Here is a 15407-nt window from a genome sequence, read left to right on the forward strand (position 1 = left end):
ATAATATATTACAATTACTATTATTAGCTGTTTTATGTCTTTGTTTCTTGATCACATTTTTTGTCTTTAACGAAGAAAAAACATATTGGATGTGATTTTTATTTTCATAGTCACCTCAGGTGTGCAAGCTACTGCTGAATGCTGATAATGACCCTGATGAAGACCTATGTCGGTCGCAATGCTTTCATTTTGCACAAACTCTACAATGTTCCTTGGATTATTTTTGAAGGAGACTTACATTTTGTACTTTTTTGAGATCATATTCCATTCATGCAATTAGCCCTTCACAAGATTGAATAAGCACCTGTCATGTATGTTTCCGTATGCTCCACTAGGCTACTGCAGATTGATACAGTATGTGCATCAAAATACAGTTTTTAATGTGATTGAGAAAGATTCTTACCAATAATATCATCCACATGAGTTCTGCAGAAACTTCAATACTGATGTTCTGTTTGATGAACAGAAAGTCATATCTTTTCTGTGTAATTGATGAAACACCTGTAGTCATCACACTGTAGCAGATGATACGCGTGTTTCATCTACAGTCTCTGATTTGAGAGATTTACATACAGAGGGATTGCACAGCAGCAGCAACTTCATTAATTATTAATATTTTCCTTATAATTACATTATTTTCCCTCTGCTCAGAGCAAACTCCATGGCAGAGGACCACACTCACACCTCCTCCAGCTGCACCTGTGGTCACCAAAATTGCAAAAGTTTGATGGTCATTCCCATTTGCGTTTGCATCTGCACCCTATTTCAGGAAAATAAAGTCCTAAGTCCGGATGTAGACGGGAAGACCACTTTGTGTTTTTTTTTTCCTTTTTAAACAGACACAATATGATAATAATCTGTTTATAAAATAAATATAAAGCACACTCTTAATTCCATTGCAAATGAATGGAATAAAGAGAACTTGCACTGCACCTTAAAGGTGCTAAATACGATATTGGGAGCATTTCTATTGCCTCTGCACGGCTCTCAACATGGCGACAGCTGAGCGCTAACATCGAAAACAACAGTTGTGTCTAGAAGGTAATCCTCAAATTGCGAAAACTTGTAAAAAACTCTCGCGAGACTCACGGCCCGACGACCTATCCTAACCATAACCATCTCGCGAGAGTTGCGCAATTTGTGTGTTACCTTCTAGACCCGACTGAAAACAACAGCAACACTGCTGACAGAGCTAACAGTGTTAACCTGGGGGGGGGAGACCGGAGGATGGGATGCTACGCTTCTGCGTTATCAGCTGTAACCGCCATACGAGAGCAGTGCAGAGCGCCGGCTGTGAGCTTGTCAGTGGGGCACACTTAGATGCAAGGACATGCACTAACAGCATGTGCGGCCGGCCCGGGTATGTCGACAAAACACGAAGAATAGAGCACCTTTAAAAGATGTTCCTACTTCTTGAAAGCCTTGTATATTTGCTAACACGTTCATGTTGATCCTCGCTATTTCTCTAAGAACAGACCTGGGACTTCCAGGCAAAAAAAAAGCTTTACATATTCTAACCTTAAATGTCTCCATTGTAGGTGTGATCCCTCTCTGCTACACATGAGGAGCTCTTATTTTCATGGGACTCAAAAGAGGTGTGATCACTCCTTTAAATCAATCACAAAGTTCAACATTTGAACATTTAACTCCTGCCTCACAGAAAGCTGTCGTCAGTGGCGACGAAGGAGAACCCGTTGAAGGCGTTGTTGGCGCTGCTGCTGGCGTTGAACTCCGGGGTTCGACTCACAGAGTTAGGAACCATTTCTCTGGTGAACTCTGGATCAATGTGCTGCGTGTCGGCCGGGCCTCTCTGGAAGATGAAACAATCTATGTGACTGATAATGCGTGATGAAAATAATGGATGAGGTGACACAAGACAGGCAGCCTGAAGCAACTCACCACATTCGGGTTGTAAGGAGGAGTGATTCTCTTGTGGTCAAGGTCGTCCCAGTTGATCGGGGAGAAAAACACGTGGTTCTTTATTTCTAACTGTAAATAAAAGAAAGATGACACATTTAATGTATATAGTTATGCTGGCATTTTCCATTCCTCCTATTAAGAATTCAGACACATTTATGAGGACAAACTGGCGCTCCAATAGAGATTTGTGCAATTATTATGCTGTTTTAAACTATGAGAAAGAAAGAATGAAGGTGATGTCATCTTGGTAAATTTTCTCAGAGGGACTGGGTGCAGATCTGTTCTCACAAAAGGTCCAAAACCCCTTTAAAGAAGGATAGTCCTTTGATCATCCTTCGTCTAAGACTGGGCTTATTTCTTGTCTGGGAAACCATCTGTTTTAATGTGTAGCAACAGATGAAAGACACACTCACAAAGTCGGCGATGGCCCCGAGGCGTCTGTGCTGGTCCTTCTGCAGGAGACCCACCAGCAGAGAGGAGACGGCATCAGACTTCCCTGGAGGCAGGGACAGCGGCGTGTGAAGGATCCCGTCATACATTTCACCGACGTCACGGCTGTAGAACGGAGGCTGAAGATATACAGTATGTACTGTATGTTAAATTGCATTTTATCATTTCATATATATATATACAAATATATATACTGTATATACTGTAAGGGATGACGTAGAAAAGCAGCCTCACACAACCACACATACCAGGCTGTAGATCATCTCATAGAGCACTGCTCCCAGACACCACCAGTCCACTGTCCTGTCATATGCTTCCTTACGGAGAACTTCTGGCGCCAAGTACTGCAGACAGAGAGACAGACAGAAACAAAGGCCATGGGCAAATCCTTTTTCTGTGTCTTTTCTAACAAGGATTCAGTAAAAAAATGTAATGTTAATATGTATATTTTTTACTCACTTCTGGAGTCCCACAGAAAGTCGAGGTGGTTCCCTCCGGCTCTACACCTTCTTTACACAGCCCAAAATCTGTCAGCACCACATGACCCTGAACACAAACCACAACTTATATTTACATTTCAGTTAAACAAGTATAAACACAACGATTCTTAGTTCCAGGTGATTATACACTAATGAAAACACAGTTATGAATATTATATTCCATTTCTGCTAATAGATCCCCCAAAATGTTACACACTGTTCCTTTAAATTGATTGCAATAAAGACGAAAACATATGGAGGAGTTGAAGTTTGTGTGGAATTTGACTCACCTGAGAGTCTAAGAGAATATTCTCTGGCTTCAGATCTCTGTAACGGACGAGAACGAGCAGATTAACATGATGGAAATTCCCTGTTTTGTATTTTTACAACAAGAGCCTCTACGGTGTGGGTGTCATAGATAATGATACAGGCCAACTCAGAAGGCTGTTAATAAATGTCTGTCGGTTCTGACCTGTAAACGATGTTGAGAGAGTGAAGATAGCCGATGGCGCTCGCTACCTCGGCTGTGTAGAACCTCGCTCTGGGCTCTGAGAAACACCTCTCTCTCTGCAGGTGGAAGAACAACTACAGAAAAAGAGAGAAAGAGAGAGAAAGATTAGAAGTAGTAGTACAGTTTAGTACAGTTACACAGATACACAAATGAGACTATAAGTGAGAACATTAGTAGCATCTCTCTGATGATAGCAGTACTGCCACTAACAACGTTTCTTAAAATAAAGATCCTGTTGCTTCCTGTCTATCAGGATGTTACTAATTGATCCGTGTCCAGTCAAAGCCGTTTGTGTCATAAACCAGGAAATATAACTATATGACACACTCACATTATAAAGTCTACAAGGTGTTGATAATGGCTTTTATTATAGGAAACATCTACTATCTGAAAATTAACATGATGACTGGTACCAAGATTCAGCTAAGTTAAAAAAATGACTCCAATTTTCCACCACAACAGCCAGCATATCACCTTTAACTTTATGGCATTAAAAAAACACACCCTATTTCCTCAAATAAAAACCAGTAATCAATTAAACACCGGGCCTCTGATAATGGCCGGGGGCGTGGTCGACACAAATAAAATAAAGGCTGGCTCCAAAATTAAAGCCGGGGAAAAAATAAGTGTAGATAAACTCCTGGTGCTCCTGGTGGTCAGATAATGTGCATGCCAGTTAAGCATAATGTACATTTCTAACGTTTAAATTCAATAAATTCAACAATATAACAGTAATCATGCTATTTTCAACACTTTGTTGATCTGGATTAATGTACTCATTTGTATGTGTGTCTCAGCTTACTGTAGTTTGTAGTAACGTACAATACAAGTGCTAGAGGACTTGAACAGTTACAAGAAGTGTTGAGTTTGTATTAACAGCGTAATGTAGTAATTTTAACAGGGCAAAAAGGAACGAGGCATCGTACTAAAATATGACCGATTATATCAAACAGAGGGACTTAGAAATAAAGGCCTGCATCCAATACAAGCTTGCTTCAAATAAAAGCCTGTTATTTTCTGTTGAGGTAAATAAAGACCCCGGTTTTTATTTGAGGAAATACGGTAATCTGTTTTCATTGTTTTTAGTGTTTTCTTTTGGAAACGATGATATTAACTCCACGCCAAAGTGCATTTCTGACCATGTCCGAATGAAAAGAAAGTATTCTATGTTCATGTATGTATTTATTTAGTTTAAGAAAACGTACCTCTCCCCCATTCACATAGTCGAGGACAAAGTAGAGCTTCTCTGGGGTCTGGAAGGAGTAGTGGAGCCGAACCAGAAAGGGATGTTTCAGACTCTTCAGCAGCACATTTCTCTCTGCCATGATGTTCTTTTGCTAAAGAGAGAAGACGTCAGATCGAGACGGTGATGACGACATTAAATTAAAAAAAACACAAATACACCAAATCATACAGAAAACACATTTCTCTAAACAAAACCACTCAGTACTCAAGGGTATTTATTAATGTTTGTGGGGCACAGCTCAATTTATTTTCGCTGTTCAGTAGAAGTATGCAGTAGATATAATCAGTTGATTGAATGTCTGCAGTTTAAAATGTTTATTTCTATCTTTATTTCTTGCTTTAAAAAAACAATTAATATCAATATTATATATAATTTTATATAATTTTCTCCAGAAATTGTTGCCTTTTCTAGCTTAATATCTTCAAATAATAATACTAATATTAATAATAACAGCAATAATGATAATATTAATAGTAACAATAATATCACAATATCAAAAAATATGGAGGTTCCACACTGCATAAAAGCTTTTTGCACAATTTATTACTTACTTAATTTCATTGTTCAATAATGGGGTTTTTTATACTTAATTCTTGATTTACAGGTAACATGTATCACAAAGTCACAACTACTGGATTGAAAATATTTGACTGGGTTTCAGAGTTTAAATGTGTAATAATTGTCTAAAAACTGTTTCAGAGTCTTTTCCTGTCTGAGGGAAAAAACAATCTGAGTTAATGAGGGAAAGGTCACCATATTCACCTGTTTTTTAGGACTTAGACGTCAGATATATACATTTAAGTTTAAAGTTACAGAAAGACTAAAAGAGAAGAATAAAACAGACGAATCACTTATTTTCTAACAAACAATCAACACTTCCTCTTCAGCAGAAGGAAACGAGTGAAAGGAGGACAAAGATTGTTTGATCAGATATTGTCGTGGTGTTGTCAGACAAACACAGAAGTGGCTCAGTTGATTTTCTGGGAGTTGTAAAAGCTGTCCTTTGTACAGAACAAGCTGTAGATTAGATAAGATTCAGATTGCGTTGCCGGGTCAAAACACTGTTTACTAATAACACATTCACACTCACACACACACTTTCACACACTTTCCTCTTGGCTCGTTGAGCAATTTTTCCACCTTCATGTAATTTAGTCTGGCATATCATAGTACTGTGTGTAATTAAAATTAGGTCAGCTTAATCACTTAAGACATAACATACATATATTATAGTTGATAAGCTTGTATCATATGTTTAAAGGCAGCATTATGGTCTTATAATTAAAATATTTTGCTCTGAGGGAATTTGAATAAAAACCGGCATGTCTCCCCTTACAAAAAATAAGTATACCTCCAAGATTATTTTATGAAGCATACTTAAATAAAGTTCAAGTAAATTTCCCCGAAGTATACCTTATGTAGTAAGTATACTAATATCAACGTACTAGTAGTATACTAGTAGTGTACTCATTCGATAATTCATGGGACTAAATTGGCCCATTTTTTAGTTTATAAAAGTATACTTTTAAGTCTACTTTACGTGTAAGAAACTTTGAGTACACAACTAGTTTATATCTAAGTTGTAGTACTGCAACTATACTATGATCTGTACTACAAGTGAATAGGTATACTGTTAGTTTATAGTTATATACTTGTAGCCCACTTTTTAGTTTATGAAAGTACACTTTGTATACTTTAGCTTACAGTACTTGGCCAATGATTTATGTATTACATAAAGAGACTTGCTCCTTTTGCTATTTAATTTGATGTTTTGTGATGATAAATATTTTTAAAAAAAATTCTCACATGCCTCCGCGGTGAACGGAGAATCCAAAAATGTAGAAAATTCTTGATGAATTGAAGTAAATTCATATCAAAAAATTTCGTTTACGAACTCTCACACTTTAATAGGCTACTCTATCAAAAAGAAAGCACAACTACTACCCAAGTAAACCTTTCTGTAGGCCTATAAGGCAAGAATACTTAATTATACTTTTCTTAATTATATCTCCATAAAAACATTAAGAACAAGTATAAGCCAAGTATACTTAGACTTTTCCGTATACTTGCCTGTATAAGCTTAGTATGCTTAGACGTGTTTGTATACTTGTCTGTATAAGCTAAGTATACTTAGACTGTTCCGTATACTCTTCTGTATAAGCTAAGTACATATACCTAGACTTTTCTGTATACTTGTCTGTATAAACTAAGTATGCTTAGACTTTTCTGTATAAGCTAAGTATACTTAGACTGTTCCGTATACTCTTCTGTATAAGCTAAGTACATATACCTAGACTTTTCTGTATACTTGTCTGTATAAGCTAAGTATACTTAAGTATATCTCTGATAAGTACATAAAAACTAAACTGAAAGTATACTCTCTTATTTTAAGTTTAAAATAAGTATACTAAGAGCACACTTGAATAAACTTCTATTTGGTAAGGGTCACCTTTATAATTTTTAAGATAGAGGTTTCAAGCATTACGTTTGGTTTGTGTTAGGCTGGGTTCATAAAGGACATAGGGGACTAGAAAGAAATGATGAAGCCAGAAAGGATCAGCTGGATAAGCAGCTTTAACATCAGAAACCCACCTCTTTCTTCTTGAGTATGACTTTCTTCTGCAGCACTTTGACGGCGTAGAATTTGCTGTCGGCTTTGAGCTTGGCGAGCAGCACCTGCATGGAGGTTTGTTTGTCAGTGCTTTGTTTAGTAAACAGACGGCGCCGCCATCTCGACACGCCGCTGTCACGACATTTACATCAAACCCCTCTGAGAACACAACACAGATACGTGATCGGTGGAAACAGATGAGACTGAGTAATCTGAGAAGTGTGTTGATACAAGATCTCTCATCGACCTGTGGCTTACAAAAACCTTATTGACATTTTTATGTAGAAGTAAAATCCTGCCGACAAAGGAAAGTAAACACATTAAGAGTTAGTTGTATTCTTTATGTGAAACACACCTCTGGTGCCGTTTTATTTTCTAGTATTTTGCTGTTCCATTGACTGGATGATGTTCAGGTTAACTGTAAAGTTAATGATTCATGAAGCAGGCAGCACATTTTGATCAGACAGTCGTCAGCAGGTAAACTCTCTCTGGCCTGTCTGCAATGTCAGCAACAGCTCACTATCTCTCTTTCTCTCTTTCTCTCTCTCGTCTGTCTAAAAAGGTCAGAATAATTTAAAGTAGCTGCTGCTAATTGAGAGTATCACTCTTAATCTCCACTCTCACTGCTGGTGGATATGTGACATCACTGAGTTGCAATAAGGAAACTGCCGAAAGAAAATCACAAGATATATTCCACAATAAATAGATAGATAGATAGATAAATAAGTAATTGTTTCAGGTTTACCTTTCCAAAGGTCCCTTTGCCAATGACGGCCAAGAAGTCAAAGTCAGTGGGCCTGGCACTGAAACAAGACCGACGGTAGTCCATTAAATGTTTGACAAAATTACATAATAACCTCTGAAGCACTATGTTTGTAATCGCTTACAAATGGTAGGAAAGCTACCGGCATAAAACAAACAGTACTTTGTTCCCTCTCAACAGTGGCCTTTCTCTTTAGGAACCTGCGTTTTCATACATAAAATACAGAATAAATGCAACAAAAATGCCCTCTTGGGTTGCCTTAACTGGAGAAAACATGATAAAGTGCCCTCTATAGGGTGCCCTTCCATGGAGAAAACATGATAATGTGCCCGCTAGGGGGCCTTTAACTGGAGAAAACATGATAAAGTGCCCTCTATAAGGTGCCCTTCCACGGAGAAAACATGATAATGTGCATGCTTGGGTGCCTTTAAATGGAGAAAAATGTGATAAAGTGCCCTCTTGAATGTCCTTAACTGGAGAAAACATGATAAAATGCCCTCTTGGGTGCCCCTATGGTAGATAAACATGATAATGTGCTCACTTGGGTGCCCATAAATGGAGAAAACATGATAAAGTGCCCTTTAGGATGCCATTCTAGTGGAGAAAACATGATAAAGTGCCCTCTTGGGTGCCCCTATGGTAGATAAAACATAAAACAGCTTGGGTGCCCTTAAATGGAGACAACATGATAATGTGCCCTCTATGGTGCCCTTAAATGGAGAAAACATGAGAAAGTGCCCTCTTGGGTGCTCTTAACTGGAGAAAACACAATAAAGTGCCCTCTAGGGTGCCCTTAACTGAAGAAAACATGACAAAGTGCCGTCTAGGGTGCCCTTCCAGTGGAGAAAACATGATAATGTGCCCACTTGGTTGCCCTTAAATGGAGAAAATAGAGAAACTATAAACATGTGCTGGTTAGTGAGAGCAGAGCTACTGACTGTGGGTTGGCTGAAGGTCCCAGGTTGACGTCATCATGAGGAGAGGAGGATGGCGACCGCAGCTGGAGGACAAATAAACACAAAACAAGTCAACAAAAGAAAGAAGACTACACTTTGCATTCATTTGTCTTCATTCACTTGCACCATCACTCAAAATTAGGGCTGTCAATTGATTAAGAATAGCCCATTTAATCACGATTAATCACATGATTGTCAAACATTGGCACCATAAGGGATAGAATATTCAGCCTGAAGATTAAAAACACACGAGGATCTGAGTCACATCATATTGCATGAGTTCAGATGAAAAGATCCCACTGTTATCCGTTTGATATTTAATGCATGGAGGAATAATATCTGCTCAAAGACATTTGTTCAACAAAAATAGAGTTAAAGCTGCACAGGCTGCAGGCAGATGCCCTGTCACATGGCTCACAATGAAATAAGGCAAACATAAAATACACTCACATTACAGTTGGCCATGGCCATTATCCATTCCACTCCCACTGATCCAGCATCAGAGTCTGACAGACCTGTGAGAGGAGACGTTGAGGGTCATGAGGTCAGCAGCTGAGCAGGATGAAACTGAAGTACATTTATTCAAGTACTCTACTTAAATACAGATTTTAGGTACTTGTACTTTACTTGAGTATTTTCTTTTCATGCAACTAGTCTATTAACTTATTATCAATTAATTGACAGAAAATGTGATGATTTTGCTGCTTTTGTACCTAAATCTATGTTATGATATAAATATATAATAGTACAGTATAACAGTCAAAGGCGACATGTTTCTGCATTGAGTACTTTTAATACTTTAGGTGCATTTTCCTGATTATACTTACATACTTTTACTTAAGAAACATTTTGTGCAGGACTTTTACTTGTAGCAGAGTATTACTGCAGTGTGGTTTCAGCACTTTTACTAAAGGATCTGAATACTTCCTCGACCACTACACAGATAAGATTTCTTCTCATGAGCCCGGACTCAGTGTGTGTGTGTGTGTGTGTGTGTGTGTGTGTGTGTGTGTGTGTGTGTGTGTCCTAATCTCCTGCTGACCTCAGTGTGACAACCTGAGGATCCAGAGGAGCTGGTAGTTCTGGTTTATAATGAAAAACAGAAACACAAAGAGGGACATTGTGTATATATTCTGTGTTTGTGTTTGTAGGGACTGTATCAGTGAGCACGTTTACATGGTAAATATTGTTGTCTCATATCTGTCAAAACATACGAGATGACAAAGGTCTCACACACACACATATAGAAATGAAAAAAAAAAATCCCAATTATTCCAGTTTATTCTTCCCTCAGGAGCTCCAGGCCTGTTTATCTATAAAGATGCTGGAGGAGCCAAATTTGACATTTAAATTTGCCAACAATGTTTCTATCTGATTGTATTCACTGTGATTTTATAGAAGTTGTGATTCCCAGACTAAACGGTGACCAAATTAGCAGTGTTGTATCTACTGAAAAACACTCATACTAATGAGATTAGAAGTTTAATAATTATCTGGAGAACTGTCGACATCAAAATAGCAGATTTAAAAACAAATATAAGAATCTTAAGTTTGAACTCAGGGGCCAAAAAGCACGATAACACTGACTGAGCCCCATTCTGGACTTAACTAGGGCTGCGACTAACGATTATTTTTATAGTCGATTAATCTGTTGATTATTTTCTCGATTAATTGATTAGTTGTTTGGTTTATAAAATGTCAGAAAATGGGGAAAAATCTGTGTTTCCCAAAGCCCAAGATGACGTCCTCAAATGTTTCGTCCACAACTCAAAGATATTCAGTACGCTGTCTGAGATCATCTGATCAGCTGCTTCTTGCGCTTCTCAGGTCCAATTTTGTGACTAGAGGTGATCAGGCTTTTACTGTCGGGGCTCCCAAACTCTGCAACGCACTTCCTGTAGAGATACGATCATCTAAATCTGTTTCCACTTTTAAAAAACTTTTAGGATAGCATTCTTATAAGGTCCCAGTATTATATGTCTGTATATGTACATGCGTTTCAATGTGCATATGTGTGGTGAAGCATGTGTGCAGAGAATGTGTGTATGGGTATAATATGCATGTATCTGTTTGTGTATGCATGTATATTTGTATACACATTTATGTATATATATATTTTTTATCACCTTGTTCTACCATTTTCCTACTTTATTATTATTGATATGTTCTGTGATGTTATGTTTTTTAACAGAACTTACAGAATTTAAACAGTTTACTTTATTTATCTGATTTTATTGTCTTGTGAAGCACTTTGTAACATCTGTTTTGAAAAGTGCTATACAAATATTATTATTATTATTGTTATTATTATTATTCTCATTATTTTCTGCAAGATAAAAGAAAATGAAATCCACCTCCTGAATAGACTGAAGTCAATATTAATCAATCAATTAATTATTAATCTGAGACCTCATTATCATTTTCCACAAGCAAATAAAGCTGCCATTTTTGCCAACAACACTCAATGAAAACATCCTGATGTTTGTTCCTCAGAAGGAGGAAACTCTGAATCACTAAAACTCAAAAAATCTGCCAAAATGCATCAATCAAGACAAAATTTCTTTTACAAACTTGAAACCTCAACAGAAAAAACCCCAAAATCAATTTCAGGAATATTCTACAAGTATGCCCACAATAAATATTGCAGGAGATAGATACCACAAATACAATATCAACTCATTATTTAGTTTACTATTAAGGCTTTTTACTATAGAAAAAAGGAAAAATGTAATTATTTATTACATAAATTGATGATCTGAATAAGCAGAATCAAAGACCAGCCTGAACTCTGCATGGACTAATGGTGTTATCACAGCAGATCAATAACCTGAGGTCATTATAGGCTGAACTCAATAAGTATTTTATCTGTTTTACCAAATGTTAGAATTATACTCATATCAGCATCACAATACCAGCAAGTTTATTAGCTGAACAACAACAATACAATGAGGATTAAGGAGAAATTTGAGAATCTACAAATGTCCTGGCTCATGTTTTATCCTCCAAAATATAAAATAATTTAGCAGTAAACAGGAGCTGTGCAGATAATCCTGGTTCTCAGAGTGAGATGAGTGCAGGTAGCTCACCTGTGTGCAGGTAGAGATCAGTGCAGGTAGCTCACCTGTGTGCAGGTAGAGATCAGTGCAGGTAGCTCACCTGTGTGCAGGTAGAGGAGGTCAGACTGCTCTGAGGACGCAGGAGACTCTGAACAGACAGACAGCTGGCTGAGCTGCAGCTGATCTGAGGTCAGTTTTTAGTTTAATAGTTTCAGGTCATGAAGGAAGGTCGACTTCAACAGAGAGAGTGAATCATTGATGAAAAGTTACTGAGCTTTAAAATGAGGCGGAGCGACGTTTCAACATGTGTGTGTGTGTGTCTGCTGAATGAGAGGCTGCAGGCTGCAGGCTGGCTGTCTAGACTTCAAAATAATATCACTTCCGGATTCTGCTTTTCGCTTTCAAAATAAGACAATAGCCTTTAATCAAACACTTTATTCATACATGTATTTAAAGTTTAAGCCCCATATCAACAGATGGAAGAATTAACTCAATACAATATTATTATTATTATTATTATTATTATTATTATTATTATTATTATTATTATTATTATTGATTGTTTTGATTATTGATTATTATAAAATGTTTTCTTTTCTTTTGTTTTATGTGTTATTTGTGTACTGTATCAACACTTATTGAAGTTTTTCACTACTGAAATAAGCCTTAAAGGTTTGTATTTTAATTTTGTATAATAAAGAGAAAAGGGGAGAAAAAAGTAGCCTTTTATTTATTTATATTTATATTTATATTTATATTTATATTTATATTTATATTTATTTATTTTATTTATTTATTTATTTATTTTGGACATTTATCTATATTTCTTAGGAAGTCAGTAGAACAAAAAAGTTATTCAAATTATTTTAATAACCTTTTTGTTAGTCCAATCAAAACACATTTTACATATCCTTCACAAAACCACCAGTATAAGGTTTAAAAAATATGAGCTTTCTACTGTCTTCCTAAAAATAGATAAATGTCCGAAATAAATAAATATGTGCAATATGGATTAAACTGTACAATAAATTGTACAATAATGACACTGTGCAATACTCATACTGACATTAATATTGCATTTATACTGTGCATTTCGAGAAATATTCTTATTTCTTATTTATACTATTTTTTGATTTATATTTAACACACTTAATAGATCCCACTTCTCAGCATTTCGTATTTGCATATTTACACTGTGGTTATATATTGTATGTGTATGTGTTTTATGCACATATTTTTTACATTTTTAATTTCTTATTCTTATTATTTATTTATATTTCTCTAAATATATTGTTATATATTGTAGCATTATGTACATAATTAACATGTTACATACTCCTTTACTTCTATTTTCTTACTTTTCTTTATGCTTCTATATAAGAGGAACTGTAACATCCCAAATTTCCCCCCGGGGATCAATAAACTATTTCTGATTCTGATTTCCCCTCATTGGAAAATCCAGAATCTATGAATATGCAATTTTTTTTCATTTCAAAGGTTTAACTTCTGGACACAAGATGTCTCCTACCTCTCTGAAAACAATCGCAGTGTTCATGCACTGGAGATTTCCGGTGTCACACTTGATCAAGTTGCATATTGAACTTTAATTGGCGTAATTCGATATAAGGTGACTTTCTTCAGCAGATGAATGTGAAAACACTGCACATACAGTACATCATTCTGCACAGTGAAGCTAAACCAAAACAAACAAAAAATAAGACACCTGTCATTCCTTCCTGTACAACACATTTATCATCAAACAGTCATTTGTCATTTTGCTGTCTGGTCTGCAGGTTATCAGCTTGTTTTCTGGCCTCTGCAGTGGAACAGGAAGATAAGCAGTGAAAGGGCGTGAAAGGAGTTGTCACCACCACAGCCAACTGTTGACGACAATACGTTGAATAGGGGGATGTGATGTAAGCAAAGTCAGTTTATAGTCAATAGTGCAACACACCTGCTCCTGCACAAGCACGGGAAATGCAGCATGTGTGTGATCCACTCAAAAAAAGACAAGAGGCAGCAGCTTTAATCAGACAAGACAGCTTTGGATGTTTATTAATTCATATGGATTTAATGACATTTGTGACCCAAGATTATCACGCACACGCTCACACGCACACACACAAATCCCACCAGAGAGACACACAAAGAAGATTCCAAGAGCCCTTAAAACACTCCAGTAAAATAACTCTCATCTCACAATATCAAATCCATATACAGCGTTTGTTTTTTTAAACCAATTTCTGACATATAATGTAAACATTTCGAAGAACACACTCTGAATGTTGCTTCCATCACCTGTAAACTCCATTAACTAGATACCAAATCCATGTTTATAGTGCTAAAGCATGGATTTTTTGCACTCTCTAGTGACCAAGTGTGGGAACATCATTGTGTAAAATCCATTTGGGTTTCACAGTTGTGCTAAAACGCCAATGCAAAGTGTCCTTTTCATCAATTAAGAATTGCAAAAATTTGCATATAGGTATAAAATCTCAAATTACTGTTGTTTCTGTTCTCTGACTCAGATTCTATACAACATTTTAAATCACAGCTCCTGTATCATTTGAGTTTTCGCATTAACGGTGCCATGAGACACACAATACTTCAGGATGAGCAGGAAACTGAGCAAAGGCTTTCTCTTGTTCATCTGCCTAAACCTTTTCCCAACAGTCTGAACAGAGCAGCTTATTTACTTAATTTTATTCTGTTACAGAATAGTCTGATAACATAACGGAGCTGTAATATTAAAGCTAGGGTTGGTAATCTTAAGAAACTAGCAAGAGTACGCTAGATGTTAAAAATTATCCGACCGAAAATCCCCATGTGTACAGTCCTGAGTCAGCCGCGGATACGGGATTTCTTTTTTTCCCTTTTTAGTCAGGGCATTTGATTTATTGATCGCTGTCGGGATGTAAAAAGATTTTCAACATATATAGCAAAAATATTTTTGAAGATTACCAGCTCTAGCTTTAAGAGTTACCAGATACAGTACTTCTGTCACAACGTTTTTTATTGCACATAACGTGAGGCTTGTAGGAGCCTCACTCACCAGCCTCGTCTACTGCATTGAACTCCTCTATTCGGCCACAGTGCTCCCCACCTCTGCCCTTTAGTTAACCTTCATATTTCCACATTATACATCCAGTATTTCCCCTATTTTGTTGATTTCACATACCATGTCAGGGGCTTTGGAACTGATAGTTTAGTCTGAATCTAGATACTTTTTTTCAAAAACGTATCTTGAGTCCAGCTCTGCCAGGTGATGTGATGGTACAGTTTCAACTGACCGGTGTTAAGGCTTGCATCAATAGGAACGATTCTCATTCAGGAAGTAAAAGTAAAAAGAGTACTAGTATCTCCTGTATAGCTGTGAGCGGCAGCAAGATGCCGCGTCTACAGAAAAAGAACCAGA

At 36.8% G+C, this 15407-nt stretch overlaps 1 protein-coding gene across 4 annotated transcripts; it reads right to left on the minus strand.

Annotated features, from left to right (window-relative positions):
- Positions 1 to 1102: 1102 nt before the first annotated feature.
- sgk2a (serum/glucocorticoid regulated kinase 2a) lies at positions 1103 to 12314 on the minus strand. 4 transcript variants are annotated; one of them, XM_037772773.1, is made up of 14 exons: positions 12196 to 12314; positions 12093 to 12120; positions 9387 to 9451; positions 8919 to 8980; positions 7963 to 8020; positions 7199 to 7282; positions 4566 to 4697; positions 3322 to 3434; positions 3140 to 3176; positions 2830 to 2916; positions 2619 to 2714; positions 2334 to 2489; positions 1900 to 1989; positions 1103 to 1810 (listed from the first exon to the last, which is right to left on the minus strand). In XM_037772773.1, the coding sequence occupies exons 3-14, from the start codon at positions 9405 to 9407 to the stop codon at positions 1655 to 1657; spliced, it is 1092 nt and encodes a 363-aa protein (XP_037628701.1). In that variant the 5' UTR covers positions 9408 to 9451; positions 12093 to 12120; positions 12196 to 12314; the 3' UTR covers positions 1103 to 1654. The 4 variants fall into 4 exon arrangements, with proteins under 4 accessions (XP_037628701.1, XP_037628703.1, XP_037628700.1 ...); XM_037772775.1 differs by having other exon boundaries at positions 12058 to 12120; positions 12196 to 12257; XM_037772772.1 differs by having other exon boundaries at positions 12093 to 12274.
- Between the last annotated feature and the right edge of the window lie 3093 nt (positions 12315 to 15407).

This window comes from Sebastes umbrosus, chromosome 6, assembly GCF_015220745.1.
Source record: "Sebastes umbrosus isolate fSebUmb1 chromosome 6, fSebUmb1.pri, whole genome shotgun sequence".
Lineage (NCBI taxonomy): Eukaryota > Metazoa > Chordata > Actinopteri > Perciformes > Sebastidae > Sebastes > Sebastes umbrosus.

Bases quoted from the DNA above. Each gene is read 5' to 3' on its own strand.
- sgk2a (XM_037772773.1), bottom strand. From the start codon at position 9,407: ATGGCCATGGCCAACTGTAAT. The intron at 7,283-7,962 runs GTAAACCTGAAA...ACCTCCATGCAG, and splicing joins GCAAAGGGACCTTTGGAAAG to GTGCTGCTCGCCAAGCTCAA. The intron at 3,435-4,565 runs GTACGTTTTCTT...CTTTTTCTGTAG, and splicing joins ACTATGTGAATGGGGGAGAG to TTGTTCTTCCACCTGCAGAG.